The 22,672-nt window shown below is 44.2% G+C and overlaps 1 protein-coding gene across 1 annotated transcript in view; it reads left to right on the top strand.

Moving 5' to 3' along the window:
• Nucleotides 1–20,447, top strand: part of SPAG1 (sperm associated antigen 1) — a 79,997-nt gene extending 59,550 nt beyond the window's left edge. Inside the window, exons 13-19 of the mRNA XM_043483900.1 lie at nt 608–760; nt 5,231–5,397; nt 8,761–8,893; nt 11,810–11,936; nt 17,671–17,835; nt 18,921–19,292; nt 19,395–20,447. Of these exons, the coding sequence (XP_043339835.1) occupies nt 608–760; nt 5,231–5,397; nt 8,761–8,893; nt 11,810–11,936; nt 17,671–17,835; nt 18,921–19,292; nt 19,395–19,526 (1,249 nt within the window). The 3' untranslated portion in view covers nt 19,527–20,447. The remainder of the gene's footprint in view (nt 1–607; nt 761–5,230; nt 5,398–8,760; nt 8,894–11,809; nt 11,937–17,670; nt 17,836–18,920; nt 19,293–19,394) is intronic.
• Nucleotides 20,448–22,672: the final 2,225 nt, after the last annotated feature.

Here is a 22,672-nt window from a genome sequence, read left to right as displayed (position 1 = left end):
ATACTGGAAGTACTTCACAGAATAGAAGGAGCACTAGAAAATTCATGACTTACAGAAATCACTGTATACTAACTTCCATGATTTCCTCCAGCCTATTTTTGAAGCCCTTTGGCAGCAAGTAAATCATAATCAACTGTGTTAAATTTTAGAGGGCTGATTTTCAAAAGGTGTTGTAGGTATTGTAGTCCTGTGCTAATAAAAAATTACATAGGTGCAAATAAAATTCTCCCTTGGATCTGTCAGTAACAAGAACCTGGTGAAAAGCCTACTCTGTCCCGGTGCCATGTGGCCTCTGTTGGCCCATGGGGGTGGGGGGCGACCCTGGGAGGGGGGCTTGGAGGGGTAGGCAGTGCCTGCTGCCTGGAAGCTCAGTCTCACTGGGGGAGGAGCAAGTGCCAAAGGGGACTGGGTTAAAAGAAAGGCAGTAACCACAGATTGATTGCTTTGCTGCTCTGGGTTTGCCTTTCTGGTATGTTGCCAGGCTCCCAAGCTAAAATATCAGATATGCATATATGTGAGAGTTCAGTCCTAACAGATATGTCAGGTTAGTATAAGTTAGGGAGTGATCTTCGTAACAAATGACATATAATATTTCTGTCTCCTTTAGGGCCCTGGAACTTCATCCATTCTCCATCAAGCCTCTTCTTCGACGTGCAATGGCCTATGAAACTGTAGAGCAGTATCAGAAAGCTTACGTGGATTATAAAACAGTGTTGCAAATAGACTGTGGAATCCAGATAGCAAATGACAGTATTAACAGGTAACCTAATCGGAGGCCGCTGCCCGAGGGCAAGTTGTTTTCTAATGGAATGAGGTTTTGTTTCTTCCCCTCCTTCCAGAACGAGGTCAAGGTGTGGACGTGTTCTTCATTATTGGCATTACACAGGAATGCATGCCTTTTTTCACCCCTTCAAAACCAAATGGTTCTCTCTCTCTAACTTTCTGACTATCCCGTGATATGTTTTGAGTTGTCTTCTGACACCTTTATATTTGTTTCCTGGTCCACTTATTACTGTTCAGTGAATATTATATATGATATACACTTAATTTTAAAAACAGCACAGGGTATGGCTCTTCTGTGCAACTCAAGATGCACAGAATTTGATTTTAGTATTTGTTAATATCTTTGGGGTTAGAAAGATGTTTTCAGTGATGTCATATGTCAGTACTGATAACAGGATGAAATCCAAAAATGTAGCGAAGCCTGCCATGTTGAGTCTTCTACAGCATCTACAGGTGTTCATTGGCACCACATCTGTCAGTGGAAACACATTTTATTTTCTCCTCAGGAGAGTGGATGTTTTATGAGCCTGCTAGATGTTTGTGTTATATGCCCTTTAGATAGATGCTCATCTAGGATGGTGATGGCATCCCTTGTGGCTCAGTCAGTAAAGAACCTGCCTGCGAAGTGGGAGACCTGGGTTTGATCCCTGGGTGGGGAAGATCCCCTGGGGGAGGGCATGGCCACCCACTCCAGTATTCTTGCCTGGAGAGTCCCCAGGGACAGAGACGTCTGGCCGGCTACAGTTCATGGGGTCACAAAGAGTCAGACGTGACTGAGCGACTAAGCACAGCACAGGATGATGAAGTAGCACAGAATTTGGATCTAATTTATATTATGACCTATTTACTCCCTAGGTGAGAACGGGAAAGTAAGAGCTTCCAGATTTCATAAATTGCTTTCACGTGAACTTTGAAAAGTTACTCCTTGGGTAACATTTCCAGTTATGTATGATATTCTCTAATTCCATTTGTCCAAAGTATAATTTCTTTCAAGGATTTTTGTGTGTCACACTGTGCCTTGTGTTGGTCTAGTGTACCATGTCCCACTCACCCCACAGAAAGAGAGGAAGGGGAAAGATGACATAGTCTCTGTCTTTAAGCAAAAGTAGAATGTAGCCTGGGGGGAACAACTTAACGTAAGACACCTGATCCCCAAGCATGAACGTTAGTTGATGAGGCGGGGGGATCACAGAGGGGTCAGGCTGCCTTGGTCTGTGGGCTGCAGCTGTCGGAGAACGAGCCCTGGAGGTGGTCAGTGAAGGGCATTGGCTGACCACAAAGGGGACCTTGAACAAAGCTGAAGAAGATGAGAACTCATGTTTTACAGTCCTGCCTTACCTCCCCACCTGGTCCCACTGCACTTTGCAGAAAACTGTTGGAAAGATCTGTGTGTTGAGTGGGCAGCTTTTTCCTGGTGCTTCTTCTCTGTGGTCGCTAGGGACCCGCCTGTTGGGAAGAAAAGAGTAGATACTGGTTATTGTATCTAGAGTGGGACCCGATGGAACCGTGGGCATTCGGGGCACGGTCTCCATCCTGTAAAATCTGGGGTGTCCCTGGGAGCCCTCCAAGCCTTCTCTCCTGCCTCACAGCCGCCTGGTTGTGCATCAGTTGTGGCCTCCACATGGGCTCCTGAGGCTCTTCTTCCCCACTTTTGTCCGGCTAAGTCCCTCCTGCCCTTTAGGAGAGGACGTCCCCTGACCCACCCATCTCCCCCAGCGCCCGTGCCCCTCAGGCGCCTCTCCCTCCAAGCTGTGCCGTCTTTCCATGTTGTCTCTTTTCATGAAGTTCTTTTAGATTCATTCCACTGAGAGTTCTGGGCAGTCAGGGTTGTGTTTTATGCAGCTGTGCTGTTGGCGGTACCTTGTACAGTAGGCATCCTCAGCAAAACTGTGTGGAATGAACGCATTCTCCAGCAGACCCTGTGCTGTGGGTTTGTGCTGTTAATTCACCCATCCTCTGTCTGGGAGTCTCCGAGGTGGTTGGGAGAGTAGGATCTTCTCCCAGGGTTAGAGGTTCTCGTGAAAAAAAGTGGGAAGACACCTGAAGTCTTCCCACTTCTGCCAGAGACAAGGGGCCTGTGAAGAGGTGTTTTAGGAACTCTGGTTCATAGTGATAGACTGAATGGGTCTGAAGGGAGAAATTTATGTCTGAGAGACTGTGATCATTCATATTTCTGAACCTTCTACATTCTTTACACTTTTTTAAAAAATTGAAGTAAAATTCACAAAACAACTGAATTTACTATTTTTAGGTGTACAGCTTAGTGTCCTTTAGTACACCCATATTGGACAGCCGCCACCTCTAATAGTTCCAAAATACCTCATCCCCCCCCACCAAAGGGAAACCCCCATTAAGCCCCTGATTTGCTTTCTATCTCTGTGGATTTACTTATTCTGGAGAGTTCATACAAACAGAAACATACAGTGTGTGTAGCTTCTGTGCCTGCCTCACATAGCTTATGTTTTCAAGGTTGGTCCATGATGTGGCATGCGTGATGATGTCATTTCTGTTTATGACTAATACTCCGGTGTATGGATATGTCACACTGTGTTCACCCGTTAATCTGTTGAAGGACGTTTCAGCTGTTTCCACCACTTGGCTATTGTGAACAGTGCTGCTGCGCACATCATGTGCAAGGTTTTGTTTGCATACCTGTTTTCAGTTCCTTTTGGTGTGTTCCTAGGCATGGAATTGCTGGATCATATGGTAATTCTGTTTAGTTTTTTGAGAATTGTATTGTAATTTTTAGATGTACTCAAGAAGGTGCTTTTACACAGATTGACTTTTAAGACTCATTCATTTTTTTAATGGAATGATTATTGCTTATGTATCATTTTATGAGAAGGTGAGGAGGCTTTGTCTGGTTTTGGCATATGTATTTTCTGTAAAATATTCATTAAAAAATTTCACTATTCCTTTTCATGAACCCTATATTTATGCTTGCTTTTCCATCTAAGCAGCTTTTTTTGGGGGGAAAAAAATTTAAACATCTGTGCTTATTTTGTTTGTTTCTTCCATTAACCATATTCCTCTTTTCCTCTCCAGGAATCTCATATGTTACATTTCCCTGCATATACTTATTTACTCCCTGGCAACACATGATCTCTTTTAAGCTGCTTCTTCCTTCCTTTCTGCTGGTAATACAAGTTTTGCTTGAAAATTCTTTTTTCTAAAGCGTCTTTTTCTTCTGCTATGGTGGGTGGTTATACATTATTTTTCAAAAAAAATTTTTGCACTAAAATATGAAATGTGGCTATCATAACCAAAGATCACTGTTGAAATTTAAGTTTACGAAACTGTAGAGAAATGTATGTATTACATTTGGCTCTATGTAAATATTTTTTCACATAAAAAGTACTACTGAGTTAACTAATTTGAATGCATTCTACTAATTACCAGTGACTTTCTCAGTCTTGGGGAGCACCTTTTTTTTTTTTTTTTTTGAGCACCTTTTTTTATAACCGATTTATCCCAGACATAATTTAGTTTTGTTTTAAAATCTAAGTATGATACTTTGTGTGTTTAAAATGATGGGAAAGTGATAATCAGGGGTGGTAATCTGAGTATTATTTATGGCCATTAGCAAATGTCATTATTACAAGGGTCCTTGTAGTAGACTCCAGTATCGAATTCTTTCATCTGTATGCATATGACAACACAATGAGTGGATTGTTTTAGAGATGAAAAAATGCAAAGTAAGAGTATCTTAACCATATGTTAATGTTTCAAGAAGAAGCACTGTTCCATTTGACAGCCACTCCACATCAGTTTTGGGCTTCCCAAGTGGCTGAGTGGTAAAGAATCCGGCCAGTGCAGGAGACACAGGTTCCATTCCTGGACTGGGAAGATCCCCTGGAGAAGGGAATGGCAGCCCACTCTTGCCTGGGCAATCCCAAGGACAGAGGAGCCTGGTGGGCTACAGTCCATGGGGTTGCAAAGAGTCAGACACGACTGAGCGACTAAGCACGCGCAGGTCCGCACCCTCACCGGCTTTAGCAGCCAGTCCTGTAGACCTGTCTGTCGTATCCAGTTTGGGCATGGAAATTCTAAAGTCCTTCTGTTAAGTCTCAAGAGTAATACTCACTTTAGCACTTATATGAAATGTTATGTGGGGTACATTTCTTCTAGGCTTCCTAAATTTTAGTTTTATACTTTACTTTTTTAAAAAATTAAAATTTTATTGCATGTACATTTAAAAATTTCTTAAACCAATTAGAAGTGTCTTCATTTTTTCTTTTGATACAAAAAAAGATCTAAAGTTACATAGTTTGGAACAACTTTTAAAAGTCCTTTCAAAGACAGTTTATGTGGACAGCAAATAGCTCAAGTCCGACTCTCTGTGACCCCGTGAGCTGCGTAGCATTTGTAAGTTTTACCTTGATGTGACCTTCAGTAATATAAAAAAGCAAACTGCATGTTTAACAGAGAAAACTGGTTTTCTTTTTAGGATAACAAAGATTTTGATCGCTTTGGATGGCCCAAACTGGCGGGAGAAGCTGCCACCCATTCCTGCTGTGCCCACCTCCGCACAAGTGCGGGCTTGGCGACCTACAGCAGAGACGCCCCCAGACCAAGTGGGAGATTCCTGCCGCCATCCCCAGCCGGGCATGCCAGGTAGGGGAAGCCTGCACTTGTTTCTTCTGAGGGTTATTGTGAGCTTTGCCTATGATTTTCACAGTAAAGCAGGAGGATAAGTGCATGATATCAGGCATCAGACCTGGGTTTAAGTTCAAGACCCTGCTCTCCCTTTGTCTAACTGCAGAGTCTTAAGGAGTTGCTGCCCACCTCCAGTGTCTTCATGTATATGAAAGGGGGGAGATGTGAGTGTCTCACGGAGTTATGCTCAGGAATAAGGGGAGATATGCATACAGCATACTCAGCACAGCATGCTGCCTGTGGAAGCGCACAGTAACCGCTTCATAGAGCTGGACCATAAAGAAAGCTGAGCGCCAAAGAATTGCTGCTTTTGAACTGTGGTGTTGGAGAAGACTCTTGAGAGTCCCTTGGACTGCAAGGAGATCCAACCAGTCCATCCTAAAGGAGATCAGTCCTGGGTGTTCATTGGTAGGGCTGATGCTGAAGCTGAAACTCCAATACTTTGGCCACCTGATGCAAAGAAGTGACTCATTTGAAAAGACCCTGATGCTGGGAAATACTGAAGGTGGGAGGAGAAGGGGACAACAGAGAATGAGATGGTTGGATGGTATCACCAACTCAATAGACATGTGTTTGAGTCAGCTCTGGGAGTTGGTGATGGACAGGGAGGTCTGGTGTTCTGCAGTCCATGGGGTCACAAAAAGTCGGACACGACTGAGCAACTGAATTGAACTGAACTGACTGAACCTCTTCATAAAGGTTGTTTAATCGCTGTCGTGTCTGATTCTTTGCAGCCCCATGGACTATAACTCAGGCTCCTCTGTCCGTGGGATTTCCCAGACAAGAATACTGGAGTGGGTTGCCACTTCTTCCTCCAGGGATCTTCCCGATCTGAGCATTGAACCTGAGTCTCCTGCATTGCAGGCGAATTCTTTACCACTGAGCCACCCGGGAAGCTCCTAATGAAGTTGAGTCAGCATTGTTATTAATAATAAGAAAAAGAGTTAAGTAGCCATGTAGTTCTTATCATACCATGAATGTGGTGGCAAGGCTAGTGTATTGAAATTGATGTTTTTGAAAGAATAAAGCCTTATAACACGTATCTTAGCAGTACCCCCTTCTCCCTTACATTGTAGTTGTTCAGGTCCACAACTGCATCCCCACAGTGCCTACCTCAGCACTTTGTGTAGTCAGTGTGACTTCACGCTTGCCTTCTGCCTGAAAGCCAGCTGAAGCTCCATTTCTACTGCCTGCTTAGGGACCCGTGTGTGTCTTTGTTGGGCTTCATCTTGCAAAGCCCCTGAGGTTCCTGAACTGGCATGTCTCAAAGGCTGGTGTTAGACCCTCACCCTTTTCCTTGCCTAGAGAGAAGAGGTTGGGAACTTCTGCCAAGGCTTTTAAATGGGCAGCAGTCCTGGGGAAAGCATGGAGATCTCTAGTTTCTAGAGTCTGTAATCAGTGGGGACTATAACAAAGTATTTGGTCAGTAAAGGTTAGCTCTTCATTATTAATAACGTGCAGAAACTAACCATGCTGTAGATATGTGCTAGCGAGTCATGAGCACAAGAATAATCAGTTCTTTCTGTTCATATTTATTAGTGAGACTGGATTCCACATTCCTAAAAACTGTGTGGGAAGAAAAGCTTGCAGAAAATTTTTCAGCAAATTAGAGGGAAAAATCCTCTGTAATAATCTGTTTTAGAGCTTATATAGATGGCAAGATTTATGGCGAGTGTCATTTGGCTGTATAGTGTGAGATCTTTTGAACCATGAAACATTAGGCAGAAATATTCTGTGATTTGAAATAAGGGATGAAAAATTAATATTCCTGCCATTTGTGCAGAGGAACAAATAAGGTTATCATTTATATTCTGAGTTTATACTATAAATTCAGTGCATCTATCAGGATCTTTAGGTCACAGAATTTAAAGATATATTTTAAAATTTAAAATGGATTTTCATTTCATATCTAGATACTCTATAAAGTTAATACATAGATTTAAAACTTTAAATTTGAATATTTTATGTATGTTAGACAACCTTGGTTGCAAGTCACAGAAAATCTGTTGACTTATAACTGTAAGGAAATAGTTTTGGCTCAAAGTAACTGAAAGGGCCCGGGCAGGCTCCAAAATCAGGCACGATTTGTCAGGGCTCAGGGTATGGCCAGAAATACAGAACTGTAGCAGTTTTAGACTTAATGATCGCACAGATCAGTGTCCAAAGAGAGAGAGAGAGACACCACTGCTTTTGGTGGTGTTAAGAATGAGGAACTATGTTGCCCTAAAGACCTAGCTGTTTTAGCCTGTTGTTCTGTAGGCTGAGCTGTCTTGGTATTTATGGTAATGAGTCATGTGCTCATTCCTGAGCCACTCCCCGTGATGAAGAAATGCCCTGATTGGCTTAGACCCAAGTTCTGATTGCTGGGGTCAGCTTCCCCGGACACGTGGGCTGAGTAGGAGAGGAGTGGTAGCTGTGTGAATATCAGGGTATCCTTAGGAAGAAGGAAATGGATCCCAAGTGGAGTGTCAGCCATGCACACAGCAAGATAATAGGCAACAGTGATAGTTGGGACTCTGATCGCAGGTAACAAAACCCAGCCATGAATGTCTTGAGCGGAAGAGGTTGTTTATTGGCTCCCCACTTGTGGAAAAGTCCACAGGTAGGCTGGCTGCTCGGGCAGCTGGATTCAGGGCTCAGAGGTTATTCTTGAGCTCTCTGTCTTGGCGTCTCTCTTGCCCTGTTGACCCCGTTCTCAAACAGATTCTCCCCTTGTGTTGCACGATGACAAAATAGCCTCTCCTTTTATCCTCATGTTCCACAGGGAAAAGCAAGAATTACCTTAGCAGAAGCTGCCACAAAAATCTTATTGTTGCTCATTGGCTCTCATAGGTCCTTCCCTGACCAATTAGCTGACTGTGGCCAAGGGCGTATAATGTTCTGGTTAGTAAAGCACAGATTACCCCAAAAGGTAGGGCTGGGGTGGGGTTTGCTTTACTGAAAGCACAGGAGCAGAGAGGGGAGGAGGTGTGATTTTTCCAAGGAAACTTGGACTGTTGGAAGAGGTCTAATTCAAGCTTTAATGAGTTTGTTTGTTCATTTTTCATGACGTAGTTACTATCTCCAGCAGAGAGAAGGCATACCAATATGAATAACATAATATAATTGCTTGTATTTTATTTTCTAATTTGAAAAAACAGTGTTGTCATTGTGTAATCAAATTTTTACTTGTAGCCAATTTATCTTTTTAATTCGTATACAAAATTTTGTTCCATTTAGACTTTAGTTCTGTATGGTTTGTGGTCACTTAGTTTACAGTATACTTAAAGTATTGTAGAGGTGCTTATATGAATAATTCCACTTTTTTTGTGTGTCCCATAGATGAAAAAGTATTTAAAACCCTTAAAGAAGAAGGAAATCAATGTGTAAAAGATAAAAACTATAAAGATGCCCTTAGTAAATACAGTGAATGCTTAAAGATTAACAACAAGGAATGTGCCATTTATACAAACAGGCAAGTTCTCTGTCACTTTCTCTATGTCTTATGTTAATATTTGTGATGAAAAAATTATAGACTGATTAATTGCCAAAGTTTTACCCCATGACTCTGAGAATTTGGTATATACAGTAAATTTTTAAAAGAGGTGAGGCCATAGGAGAGATTGAAAGCCTGGGGTGTCTTGGTATCTTGTTGGTGGCAGGGCTGACACAGGCTGTGTTCCTGCTCAGCCATGGCTGCCTTGGCTGGTACTGCCCTGCCCCTCCCTGGTGTGAGCCCTCCCTGCCCCTCCCTCCCTGGTGTGAGCCCTCCCTATCCCTCCCTCCCTGGTGTGAGCCCTCCCTGCCTCTCCCTGGTGTGAGCCCTCCCTGCCCTCCCTCCCTGCCTCTCCCTGGTGTGAGCCCTCCCTGGCCCTCCTCCCCTGGTGTGAGCCCTCCCTGCCTCTTTCTGGTGGGAGCCTCCTCCCCTCCCTCCCCTGGTGTGAGCCCTCCCTCCCCTCCTCCCTGCCTTCCTGGTGTGAGCCCTCTCTCCTCCTCCTCCCTGGGTGTGAGCCCTCCTGCTCTCCCTCCCTCCCTCCCCTCTCCCTGGTGTGAGCCCTCCCTGCCTCCCTCCTGGTGTGAGCCCTCACTGCCTCTCCCGTGGTGTGAGCCTCCCTCCCTCCTCCCTGGGTGTGAGGCCCTCTGCCCTCCCTCCCCTGGTGTGGAGCCCTCTGCCTCCTCCTTGCCTCTCCTGGTGTGAGCCCTTCCCTGCCCTCCCTCCCTGGTGGTAGCCCTCCCGCCTCTCCCTGGGTGTGGACCCTCCTGCCCCCCTCCCTGGTGTGGAGCACTCCCTGCCCTCCTCCCTGGTGTGAGGGCCCCCCCCCCCCCTCCCTCCCCTCCTCCCTGGTGTGAGCCCTCCTGCCTCCTCCCCTGCCTCTCCCTGGTGTGAGGCCTCCCTGCCCCTCCCTGTGTGAGGCCGCTGGTGTGAGGCCTCAGCTTCGCCCTCCAGAGTGGGACCAGGAATCAGCTGTCTTTCACACTAGTGTCTCCAGTGCCCTGTTCCCCTTGAAGTCCTGAGGACAGGGTCCACGTCTTCTGGAGTGCAGTCGGGATGAGCCGACTGTTCCAGAACACTGCTCACGTTATTTTTGTTGAAAAAGGTAGTTACCTGGAATACGATGATTGGGGATTTTTTTAGGGAGTAGAGAGTCTTCAATGACAAGGACAATTAAGGTATGATTCCTAAACAATAGTGACTTGGCATGGGTTTCTGTAGCTATTTCAGAAAATATTTTAAACTTAAGTTCTCACTTTTATTTTTCCACATGTTTTCCTCTTTTTGGTGACCTTCTTTTGTGAAAAGTTCTGTCACTAAACCAGCATGTATTTTTCTGCCCTTCTCCTGTTTGGTCTCTGTGGTCTTGGGCGTCAGGGGCCTCTTAATTTTCCCCAGATACTGCCTCCCCTCTCGTGCAGACAGCTCACGTGCCTGGCTCTCCCCTGCTCCCTCTCTAAGGCTTTTCTTTTTTTTTCTTTTAGGCTTTTTTTCCCTGCTGTTCTTGGGCTTCTAAAGGTGTAGATCCCTTTTTTGCTCTAATATCCTCTGGCCCATTTCATCCTCTCCCCAGCTCCATTTACCACCTTCCAGTTCTGAGTCCCACATCTCTGTGGACATGAGTTTGAGCAAGCTCCGGGAGTGGGTGACGGACAGGGAAGCCTGGCGTGCTGCAGTCCATGGGGTCGCAAAGAGTCGGGCACGACTGAGTGACTGAACTGAACTGATCTCTGTCTCTGAGCCCTGGACCTGAGCGCCGCCCTGCCTCTGTGCTCATGATGGGTTCTCACCCCTGACCCAAGCCTCCCTCGTCAGTCCACGCAGCACAGGTGTCCTGACTTCTAAACTCTTCTAGGACTTCTAAACTCCTTTCCATCCACCTCCCTGTCAGTCCCGCTCTGGCCGTCACCAGCTTTCCCTCGCCATCTGCCCCGCCCTCCCAGGTGTCCCCTGCACAGCCTTGTCCCTTCCGATTCTCCACTTGGCAGCTAGAGTGACCTTCCCCAAACACAGTAAATGGGTCCACCTCTGTTTAAAAGCCCATCGTGCGTACTAAGTCGCTTCATTTGTGTCTGACTCTTTGCAACCACGTGGACTGTAGCCTGCCAGGCTCCTCTGTCCATGGGATTCTCCAGGCGGGAATCCTGGAGTGGGTTGCCATGCCCTTCTCCAGGGGATCTTCCAAACCCAGGGATCGAACCTGTGTCTCTCATATCTCCTGCATTGGCAGGTGGGTTCTTTACCACTAGCCCCACCTGGGAAAACCTTAAAAACCCATCACCAGACTCCATTAAGTGCTGGATAAAGCTCAGCCTCCTGCCAGGCCCTTCTGTCTGGCCTCCCGCTCCCTGGGCCTCCCCCCACACTCCCACTGTAGCGCCAAGAGCACCACATTCTCTGTAGCTGTAGAACTCGGCACGTGCTGTGTGCCCTCTCTCCATCTTAAGTCTCAGCCCAGTGCCTTCACATTGCATAATACTCACTTCGTACGTACTCTGGGCTTCAACTAAAATGTCCCTTCTTCTGGGAAGTCTTGCCTGACTACTCTTCCCCTAGCTTCAGCTTCACCAAGTCTGAAGAGTCTCAGCTCTGTGCTCCCAGAGCATCCTTTACAGATTTCATTGCATTTGCTTCTTTTAATAGACTGTCTCTTCCCCTAGACTGCAGCCTCCTTGAGGGCCTGGACTGTGTTGATTGCAGTGGTATCCTCAGGGTCCCTAATTGCAAGTGTTACCAGAAAATGCTTTCACTGGAGAAAAAAATGTTAGGTTTTGATTGCAGCAGCTGTGATATAGAAACAGGCTTATTTAGTTATTTTCTGATTTCTATTAGTTGCCCAAATTTATGGATATGTTGTTTTTACCTTTCATAATGCTGAGTTCCATTCCATTACACCAGAGCCCTCTGTTACTTGAAGCTGGGCCAGTTTGAAGAGGCAAAGCAGGACTGTGACCAGGCCCTTCAGATGGATCACGGGAGTGTGAAAGCTTACTATAGACGAGCCCTTGCTCACAAAGGGCTCAAGGTGAGGAAATCTTCATTTTCATATATCAGGGTCAGCTCTGAACAAATCACGTGCTTTCAATGAACATAACTTGTGGGCTTGAGGAATGGGCGTGGCAGTATCCTGGGGTTTAAGCCTGGTAATCCTGAAATCTAAGAAGATGCCACAGATTTCTAAGATTCCTTCTAGCTCAAGAATGATGATTTATTTCCTGATTTTCTAAGGAGTGTCATTAATTAGAATAGGTCCACTTTAAGGGACAGGAAGGTTTGCTGAATTACTGAAGGCCACTGGCAGTGCCGCTGGATTCCTCGGGCAGAGGGTTGGGGTTGTCTGTGGCGGGGCGGGGAGGAAGGAACAGAACAGAAGAGGTGTTCACCTGTGGACACTGGTAGAGACATAGCAGAGGCTGGGAAGTTCATGGTGATTTGAGCCTTAAACTGGCAAGTGGTCCCTATGAGACCATAGGACAGCATTCTTCTCTAAGAAAACCATGCTGTTATTTTCAGAGAAAGTTTATATGATTACACTTTTCTTGATGCCGCTTCTTCTGTGTGGAAAACTCAAGTGAACATTCTCATTTGTAGAAAATAACAGCACAAGGAAAACTCAGAACATTCTGGGAAATGGCATTCCCTGCAATGGTATTTTTAAAGAATCTGATTAAAGTTTAATACAATGAAGTTCACACATTGTAAGTGTATAGGTCATTGACTTTTTTTTAAGTTTTTTTAATTGAGGTATTATTGACATTTTATATTAGAATCAGGTGTGCAGCCTAGTGATTTGATATTTGTGTGTATCGTGAACTGATCAGATGATCACAGTATGTTTAGTTCACCATACTGCTGCTGCTAAGTTGCTTCAGTTGTGTCCGACTCTGTGCGACTCCATAGACAGCCCACCAGGCTTCCCCGCCCCTGGGATTCTCCAAGCAAGAACACTGGAGTGGGTTGCCATTTCCTTCTCCGAGTTCACCATACAGTTAACACATTTTTTTCTTGTGATGAGAACTTTCAAGATTTATTCTCTCGGAGGCTCTCAAATATACAATATGCTATTATTACTTCTTGTCATCATGCTGTACGTTACATCTCCATGGCTTATTTCATAACTGAAATTTCATACCTTCTGAGCATCTTCAACCATTTTGCCCATCCTCTACTCCCCAACCCCCACCTTTCCTCTGGCAACCACTGGTTTTGTCCTCTGTTTCTGTGAGTCTAGGTTGTTTCTCATTGTTGGGTTTTCTTTTCTTTTTTTTTGATTCCACATATAAGAGATCATATGGTAATTGTCTTTCTCTGTATGACCAATTTTACTTAGCATGATGCCTTCAGAGTCCATCATGTTGTCACAAATGGCAAAACTTCCCTTTTTAATGGCTGAATAATACTCCATTGTGTAGATATGCCACATTTTCTTTATCCGTTCATTCATCGATGGACACTTAGGCTGCTGTTGTGAATAATGCTGCAGTGAGAATGGGAGTGTCTTTTTCAAGTTAGAGTTTCCGCTTCCTTTGGATAAATACTGGGGCTGTGTCCCATGTTCTGTCTCAGGTCTGTGATGTGTGCGGTGCAGTGTGATGAGGGAGGGCGTACAGCTGGAGGGAGAGGTTTGAGGGCAGAGTGTTGACCTTACTGAGTTTGAGAGAGTTCTTATAACTCCATGAAACCTAGGTTTTGTTGTGAGAGGGTGGGCATGTTTTTTGTGTCCTGTATCAGATGAGGATGTGTGCTTGTGCTCTGAGCGCTCAGGCTTTTCTAGCCTAGATCCCCTCAGGTTGCAGTGGAGTGACAACTGTACTGAGGCAAGATGACCCGTCACGACCCCTCAGGCGTGCTGCCGCCCTCCCTCCCCTCCCCGGCCCTTCCTTTTGTTATAAAGGATACAGATGAACAGCCAAGTGAAGAGGCGCGGAGGGCAAGGTCCAGAAGTGTCCCAAGTGTAGGAGCTTCCGTCCTGATGAAAGTGGGTCGTGTCACCCTCTGGCATGTGGCTGCCCGGTTCGCCAGCCCAACAGCTCCACAGTGGCCCTGTATTCCCAGTGTGTTCACTCTGTTCCCAGTGCCCAGGCCACCTGACCCCCCCTCCCCCACTCCCGCTCCTCTTTTTTTGTTAACAACCTACTCATTTGTAAACCTCATGTACAGATTTCCTAGTGGGTGTGTGGCACCATGAATTAAAAGAGGTTTCTTGAAAGTTTACTCAACTGTTTTTGAACTTAATGGATTGGGTCCATGAGGCAGTCATGATCTTCATGACTCATGAGTTTCTATATCAGTATGTCCAAACTCTTAGAGCAGGTTTATCCCATACTGGCTTCCTCACTCTTTAAAAGACCGGAATTTTATACTTCCTTGGAATAAATTCTGGAAATTGCATTATGATGGAGAAAGAGAATCCCAACTTTTAGTAACCCTACCCTGGTGTAGAGTATGAGGCTGGCAGCTTGTTTTTCTGGTTTGATCTCTCATAGCTTTATCTATATCCCCGTGTAGTTTGAGTTATGTGCCAAGTGAATTTAATTTGAGGATCTTCAAAGGCTACTGATAAAATGCATCAGAACTCACGCCGGGACTCGCTTCCTCTATATGGCTGCTAAGGAGGTGGCCCACGGGCCCACAGGGAGCAGGGCCCGGCCTGTGTTTCTCAGCTAAACTCTGCTTTCTCAGATAGTTTATTTGTTTTCTAGCTGGCTTTAATTTCTTTCTTTCTTTCTTTTTTTTTTTTTCTTGTGTGCTAGGTTTGAAAAATACAGAGCTCTCCTTTTTTTTCCTATGTAGTTTATTTCTGGTTGCACTGGGTCCTCATTGCTGTATGCTGGCTCTCTCTAGTTGCGGAGAGTGGGGGCCCCTCTCTAGTTGTGCGTGGGCTGCTCACTCCTGTGGCTTCCCCTGTTGCAGAGCACAGGCTCTAGGGCACACGGGCTCCGTAGTTGTGCACGGGTTCAGATGCCTCATGGCATGTGGGATCTTCCCAGACCAGGGATCAAACCCATGTCCCTTGCATTGGCAGGCAGATTCTTAACCACTGGGCCACCAGGAAGTCCAGGGCTTTCCTTACTGTTCAGCTGTTCTTCATAAGAGAAGATAACTGAACATCTTGGTTTTAGTTACAGTTTGTTTACTCTCGAGTGCCACGCGTGTGCTGGGCTGTGGGAGCATGGGGGTGGTAAGACGTGTAGCCTGCCCTTGGGAATTGACAGCCGACCCCTGTGGGGAAGCCAGCAGGCCCAAAGTATCAAAAACAGTAACATCATCTAAAATAATTGTTGTTATTGTAGTTTAATCACATTTATTAATAGTAAATGTTGTCACAAACATATGTGATTTATCTTTTCTTTTTTAAGGCCTAATAAGGTCATTAGCATCTCTTCCTGTCCTCCTTTTTTGCTGGAGCCGCTTTCCTCTTGTGTGTGAGCTCTGCCCTCCACTCCAAGGGCTGGCTTCCCTTCCAGTCTGCTCTGACAAGCCGTATCAAAGGAGACTCCTGCCGCTTGTGAGCGTCCATCTCAACCCTTGCTTTTCTTACTTGCATGAATGACAGTGCATGCATGCTTACTTTATTTATTCGTCCATTCACTCATCTTCTTATCATTTCCCCTCATAAGACGCGAGCTTCCAGGCCCCGCTGTCCGCTCCCCCACCGTGTCCCAGCCCGCAGCACACGGCTCTCTGGTGACCCATCTGGTCTGACGCTGTGTTGACCAGGCGGCTGGGCCCCTTCTCCACACCCCGGACCGCATGGCCCTTCCTGCTCTCAGGCCCTCTCTTCACACTGCCTGCCTCTGTTTATCATTTATCAAAGTGTATTTCTTGCTTTCTTAGGTTTTCTCCTAACCAAGCAGATTGGTTCTTTAGGCACGAACTTTCCTTGAACAGATGGAAAAAGAGTCACGTCCACGCCTCGGTGGTGACCCTCCATTTCCAAGGCTCCATTTTCAGGCCTCTCCCTTGAGCTCCACAACCGTCCTCACTCCTGCCTTCTGCTTATTGCTGCCTTGATCATCTCAAAGATGATCTTTCTGTGTCTCGGTTTCCTTGTCTTTAAATAGGGACAGTAAAAGTTAGTATTTATAGGGCGGTGCTGGGAGGGATTGGGGGCAGGAGGAGAAGGGGATGACAGAGGATGAGATGGTTGGATGGCATCACCGACTCGATGGACATGAGTTTGAGTAAACTCCGGGAGTTGGTGATGGGTGCAGGCCTGGCGTGCTGTGATTCATGGGGTTTTGAAGAGTCAGACACAACTGAGCGACTGGACTGAACTGAACTGTGGGAATAAAATGTGGAGAAGGAAGACTTAGCTATTAGTCCTCCCTCCACTTGCCCTGCTGCCCCACCCCTGTGTCTTTCCCTATAGTCCCTCCGTATCTTTCTGTACGATTCGCGCCCTGCCTGAACACCTGGGAAGGAAACAGTGTCACTTGTTTTCTTGAAGCAGGTTCTGACTGTGCTCTGGTGACACACTGCTGTGTGCAGATTGGTTGTCAATAGGATTGATGTACTATATTGTTCGTAAATAATTCACCTTTTTTAAATAATACGTTAGAGCGGGTTTAAGGCTATCCCTTTAAGCACATCACTCTTGCTCTGGTATATTGCTGGGTGGAGTGGGAAGGGCTTACAGCTGGGAGTGTCCTTACAGCTAGTCCCCTAGGAATGTCACATAACCACTAGCTCATTTTACCTGTGCTTCCTGTCCAGTGCATGCTATTATTACATGTCATGAATACTTGAGAGGTTACACATCGTTGGAACTCCTCACCTCCTCACAGAATTAATTTTGGCTTAATTCTTAACATGAGTCTGGTCTATAGTTCTAGAATATGGCCTCTCACCAGCCGGCTGATTTTGTGGTGTTCTTCCCTGCCACCAGATTCTGCGCAGTATTTGGTTAAGCAGAACACTTTTCATTCCTTTCCACCTCTCCAAGGTATTGCCTGACTCTTTATGGAAGAACAAATGTTGACTCTAGCCTGTCTGAACAGTTTACAACTCCAGGGGTGTTACGGAATAAGATATTATGGTATCAACTAAGATTTGTCCAGCTCTTTGTAGGTGTAAGCCACTCACATTTTGTTTTATTAATTCATTTATTACTTGGCACAACTCTGTGAAAACTAGAATGAAGAATCTTTTGTTGTTCCTATTTTAAAGATGAGAAAACTGAAGCTCGGAAACGTGATGTGGGATCTAGCTCGAGTTTTTGCTGCTAGTAGGTGTTGATATGAGGCTGTCGCTTCTTTCATTTATTCATTTAGCAGACAGTGCCTGTGTGTCAGGGACAGTGAAAGCTGTGGTAATACAGAATTTAACTTCTGACTCCAGATTCTGTGCTCACTCTTCTGTGTTATGTGTGTGTGCGTGCTCAGTTGTGTCCGACTCTTTATGACCCTGTGGACTATAGCCCACCAGGCTTCTCTGTCCATGGGATTCTCCAGGCAAGAAGACTGGAGTGGGTTACCATGCCCTCCTCCAGGGAATCTTGCTGACCCAGGGGTCAAACTTGAGTCTCCTGAATTGGCAGGTGGATCCTTTATCACTGAGCCACCTGGGAAGCCCCTTTTGTTATGGATTATAGTGTTTTAGCCCAAGACTTAGCTCATAGTGACTTTATCTCTGTGGTGCTAAGGGGAACCTGCTGCACGTGCTCTGTGTACTTACCTCACCAGTCTCCCATTCAGGCTCATCTGTGCCCCTTCTCCTTTTACTTATGAGAATTATTTTCTCTGCCCTCCTGCTTTCAGAATTATCAGAAAAGTTTAAACGATCTCAATAAAGTTCTCCTATTAGACCCAAGTATTGTTGAAGCAAAAATGGAACTGGAAGAGGTAACCAGAATCCTTAATATTAAGGACAATACAGCATCATTCAACAAAGAAAAGGAGAGAAGGAAAATTGAGATTCAAGAGGTACGTGTATTTGATTATCTCTGAAAGTACTCCTTTGGAGATCCTATACTCATATGGGATGCTGAGGTCATATTCCTATGAATCTTAAAATTCTGTGTTTTTATCCTGGTAACCAATGAAGACATTTTAACAGATTATAATGACAAAATTTTTCTTTTGTTGTGCTAATTGGCCATTGCATTTCCCACCTTGGATCCAAGAACCTGGTGGGTGTCTGCAGTCTTTGTTTCTATGCTCCCCTCCCTCCACACCACCTGGCCTGTGGTTTTATTGCTTCCATTCCTGGTTGCCCTGTGAGCCTGTTAACACTGAGCTTTGCTTCCTGGTTGACCTGAAGAACCCTAGAGGACTGATTCAGATTCAGTGTCCTGCACACCACACCCCAGAGAGGTTCCTGAACAGTTCAGACCTTTCTTAGTATTTGTAAACAAGGCCAGCCTCATCAGGGGTCCTGGACCACCCTAGAACCAAACCTGCCTTTGTGATTTCAGATAACCCAGTGCCTTGTGTTGTAGCCTTTAGTGAAGAATGTCAGCTCGTGGATCCCTATGTATTCATGACTGTTCATATCAACCTACCTATCATCTTACATGTCCACTAAGAGTAGGAGGCTAATATGTGAAAGAAGCTAGGGAGTTTTTTCACCACTAAGGAGGGAAGAAGAAAACTGTTTTTAAGAGAACTGAAAAATGTAAGTTCACTTCCCTATCAAATATAAGAAATAAGTAAATATAAAATCTGTCATGAAGAAGAGGTAATAAGTTGTCATAGGTCTTCTTTTACACAGCAGCTTTTACTTGTGGAAAATTATAAACATTTCATGATCATATTCTCAATGTCAAAAAAATTTTTAAACCTTAAAAAAAGAATACTTTTATGAATGGATATTTAGACTTTAAAGCTTCTCTTCCTAAAAAATAAGTAGATTTTATGATTTATTACAAGTTATATATTTTTCACTTAGAACTTAACTAAAATCCAGTCCATTGTGTTTTTTCAGTTCCTTCCTGTTTTAATGAAAGTAACTTGGGGGTGTGTGCAGGGCCTGGTGTTTGGGTCACGGTGTAATTTTTCTCCTCCTGCAGGTGAGCGAAGGCCATCGGGAAGAGTCTGAGAGGACCTTGAAGGTAGCCCCCACGGACGGCCTTGCTTCTGAGAAGGGGGACACCAGCAACGGGCCACAGGAACTCTATGAGAAACTGCTGATCTCCAAGCCTAACAATGCCTACGAATTTGGTCAGGTTATAAACGCCATCAGTACGAGGAAAGATCAAGGAGCCTGCGCACACCTGCTGGCCATCACTGAACCAAAAGATTTGCCAGTGTTGTTGAGTAACAAACTTGAAGGGGACACGTTCCTCCTCCTCCTCCAGTCTCTGAAAAGTCATCTTATTGATAAAGATCCCTCCTTGGTGTATCAGCATCTTTTATATCTGAGCAAAGCAGAAAGGTTTAAGGTAAGTGGCAAAAATATCTCATTTGTGGAGATAGGTTCTTTTAGGGTTTTTATAACTTTAAAATGTTCATTTATAAGCTGATATAATTTTTCCCTATTGCAGATGATGTTGACACTAATTAGCAAAGACCAAAAGGAACAGATTAAGCGGCTCTTTGACAACCTCTCAGATGCACCAAACAAACATTTTACTTTAGAAGATGTACAGGCCCTCAAAAGGCACTATGATCTTTAAATCAAGATAATGGTTAGATTTCTTCCATGTATGAATGTGTTCCGGTAATGCCAGTGAGATGGTATTGTAATAGAGTTGCATGGATAAAACCTGGCTTAGAAAAGATCCTTTGGTCTGGACTATAAAATATTTTACTTATTTTTATACACAGAACACGTATATTCTACAATCTGCTTTTTATTAGTTGTAAATATTTTCTTATGTACCAGAGCTAACATCTTTATATTTAAAAATAAGTATATTTGGAACTTGTTAAGATGCATTTTAACTTATATTATACATTTTCTCTTAATGACTTGTTAAAATTTTGAGTTAAATTCTACTTCTTTGGGCTATGAAGCAGTCCTCTTAAGTTTGGTAGAAATGTCATTTCTTTATAGTTCATTTTTAAAAGTGAAAATCATTAACACTGATTATTATATCACCTTTATTTCCTGCTAAGATATATATAAATCCCATTTTATATTACTTGTGGATGACAGGCCTCTAAGATGAAACACAACATTTAAGTCTATAATAGGAAATGATTATTAAATAAACTGTGGTTATTTAGAGCTATAAGAGGAATGTATTTTTTCTAATATGGAAGTATTGCCTACTAATTAAGAACAGAAATTGCCAAAAATTCTATTACTAGATTTTTGAAGGCTGGTTTCCCTTATGTGTTATTTATATAAGCAATAACAGAACCACCACTGTATAAAAGCAACCAAGCCTGCATTTCTATTTGAATTGTCACTCGCACATTTTCCCCCAAACATTTTAAGTTACTTCTCCCTATTTTGTCCCTCCTCCTTTAAGCATGATCATATTTATTCCCTTAGTGCAAAAGGGAAGATGAAGAACTGTTTATATTGAGAGCTCGCTTGTCACTTGGGTCAAAGTAAAGGTATTTCTTATAATAAAACATTCAGGTCTCTATCAGTGTGCTGTCATTTATTCCTGTAGTCTTTGGTCAGTTCTCTTTTTTTCTGGAGCATTTTCTTGTTCTTCAGAAGAGCAGATGAAAGAAGACTATCACATTCATTATTACCATGCCCATTATTATTTTATCTAATATTTAATAATTAAAGAATATTTAAAGTGTAGTGGGGAAATGGTTTCACACTGTGCCAGTTTTCCTTGAAATATTTATTTACGGCGTGCTGGGTCTTCACTGCTAGGCGGGCTTTTCTCTAGTTGCGGTGCACAGGCTTCACCTTGGGGTGGCTTCTCTTGTTGTGGAGCAGGGGCTCTAGGGCACGTGGGCTTCAGTAGTTGTGGCTCCCGGACTCTAGAACACCGGCTCAGTACCTGTGGCGCATGGGCTTGGTTGCTCCTTGGCCCGTGGGATATTCCCAGACCCGGGATCCAGTCCATGTCTCATGCGTCGGGCAGGCAGATTCTTTACCACTGAGCCACCAGGGAAGCGCCGCCCCCTCCCCCTCAATTTTTCTTTTAAACGATTCTCTCCTAAGTTCATAAATGAAAATCTACTGTGATGGGTATTTAACTCTATAGTCTTCAAGTAAAAAAAAAGTTTTCTCCTTTTGAATGATAGTTTTTTTGTATAAGCAAATGAGGGAGTGTGTTAGTAACTAGTAGTAAATAGTAGAAACATTTTAGGAAACAGTTACATACCAAGTACTGGCTGCAGGGGACAGCCTCCCCCGTGGAAGAGTGGCAAGCAGTGGCTGCTCCAACTATTGGGGTCACACCTGGAGACACTTGTTTCTCCACAGCGGCACCAGCAGTCCGGAGGTGGGACTTCCATGACGGAAGAAAGGGAAGAGGAGGTGAAGGAAGCAGGTAAGAATATCAAGGGCATGAAAGGAGCACAGTTCCTGCAGACTGCTTCAGAACTTCAGCAGGAAGTCTGCCCATCAGTCTCTGGGAGTACCCCACTCAGGGATCTCTCCACTGGGTCTGTGGGCATCCCCAACACCCCAAGTGCTAAACCCACACCCCCTCCCATTCTGTGGCATGCCCCTGAGTGTGGTGGCAGTGAGAGCAAGCCCAGTAGTTGGAGTATTCGCAGAAGAGTGGACCAGGGTGTGCAGGTAAGAGAGAAATTGCAGTTGGAGCTATATATAACACTACCTTCTAGAAAACAAAAGAGAGATTTCCAGCAACCACTCCAGTGAGCTCTAGGAACAAGAAGAAACATCAGAGTTCCTCCACAAGGCTGAACAAGAAGAGTGGAAGAGGTCCACCCATTCAGAAATCAAGGAAACCCCTCATATAGCAACACCAGCGATCAGTACCGTCTAAAGGCAACCAGTAAAGACTTAAGGAGAGGTCTGCTACTTCAAATAAAGAAACAGTGACACAAAGATACAAGGAACATGAATAATCAAGAAAATATATCACCCCCAATAATTCTGCAACAACTGAGCTCAAAGCCACAAAATACTCTGATGTAGCTGATAAAAATTTCAAAATAGCTGTTTTGAAGAAAGTTAACTACAGGAAAACTCAAAGATAGCTTAATAGGAATGAAAATACATGAACAAAATTAACTCTTTGCCAAAAAACTCACAAAAAGAATTAAACTCTGGAGCTGAAAATTTCAATGCATGAGATGAAGAATGCACTAGAGAGCGTCTGCAGTAGTGCATTTCTTCCAACAGTAAATGACTTAGGGGATGAGAATTTTTAAATAAATCACAAGTTAAAAGGCAAAGCATGTATGATCTATGGGATTTGAGAGCAGATATATGCTAGGAGAATTGGGAATCCAGAGGGAGAAGGGGCAGAACGTTTACTTAAATATTAGCTGAAAACTTCCCAAACCTGGGGAGACTTGAACACCCAAATTCACAAAGCTAATAGATCACCCTATTATCTAAATGTGAAAATGCCTTCTTCAAGACACACTGTAATGAAATTACCAAAAATCGAAGCATCTTAAAGGCAGCCAAGGAGTTAAAAAAGTGTAACCTACAATGGAGAAGGAAATGGCAACCCACTAAAGTATTCTAGCCTGGAAAATCCCATGGACAGAGGAGCCTGGCAGGCTACAGTCCATTGGGTCACAAAGAGTCGAACTTGACTGAGCAATGGAGTATGAGTATAACCTACAAAGTTACATCCATTAGACTATCAATAGGTTTCTCACCAAAACCTCTCAGTCTAGGAGATAGCAGAATTACATATTCAAAGTGTTG

The sequence above is a fragment of the Cervus canadensis genome, chromosome 12 (assembly GCF_019320065.1).
Source record: "Cervus canadensis isolate Bull #8, Minnesota chromosome 12, ASM1932006v1, whole genome shotgun sequence".
Taxonomy (NCBI): domain Eukaryota; kingdom Metazoa; phylum Chordata; class Mammalia; order Artiodactyla; family Cervidae; genus Cervus; species Cervus canadensis.
The sequence above is the reverse complement of the archived record's forward strand: the minus strand, read 5'-3'. Positions and strand labels throughout refer to the sequence as shown.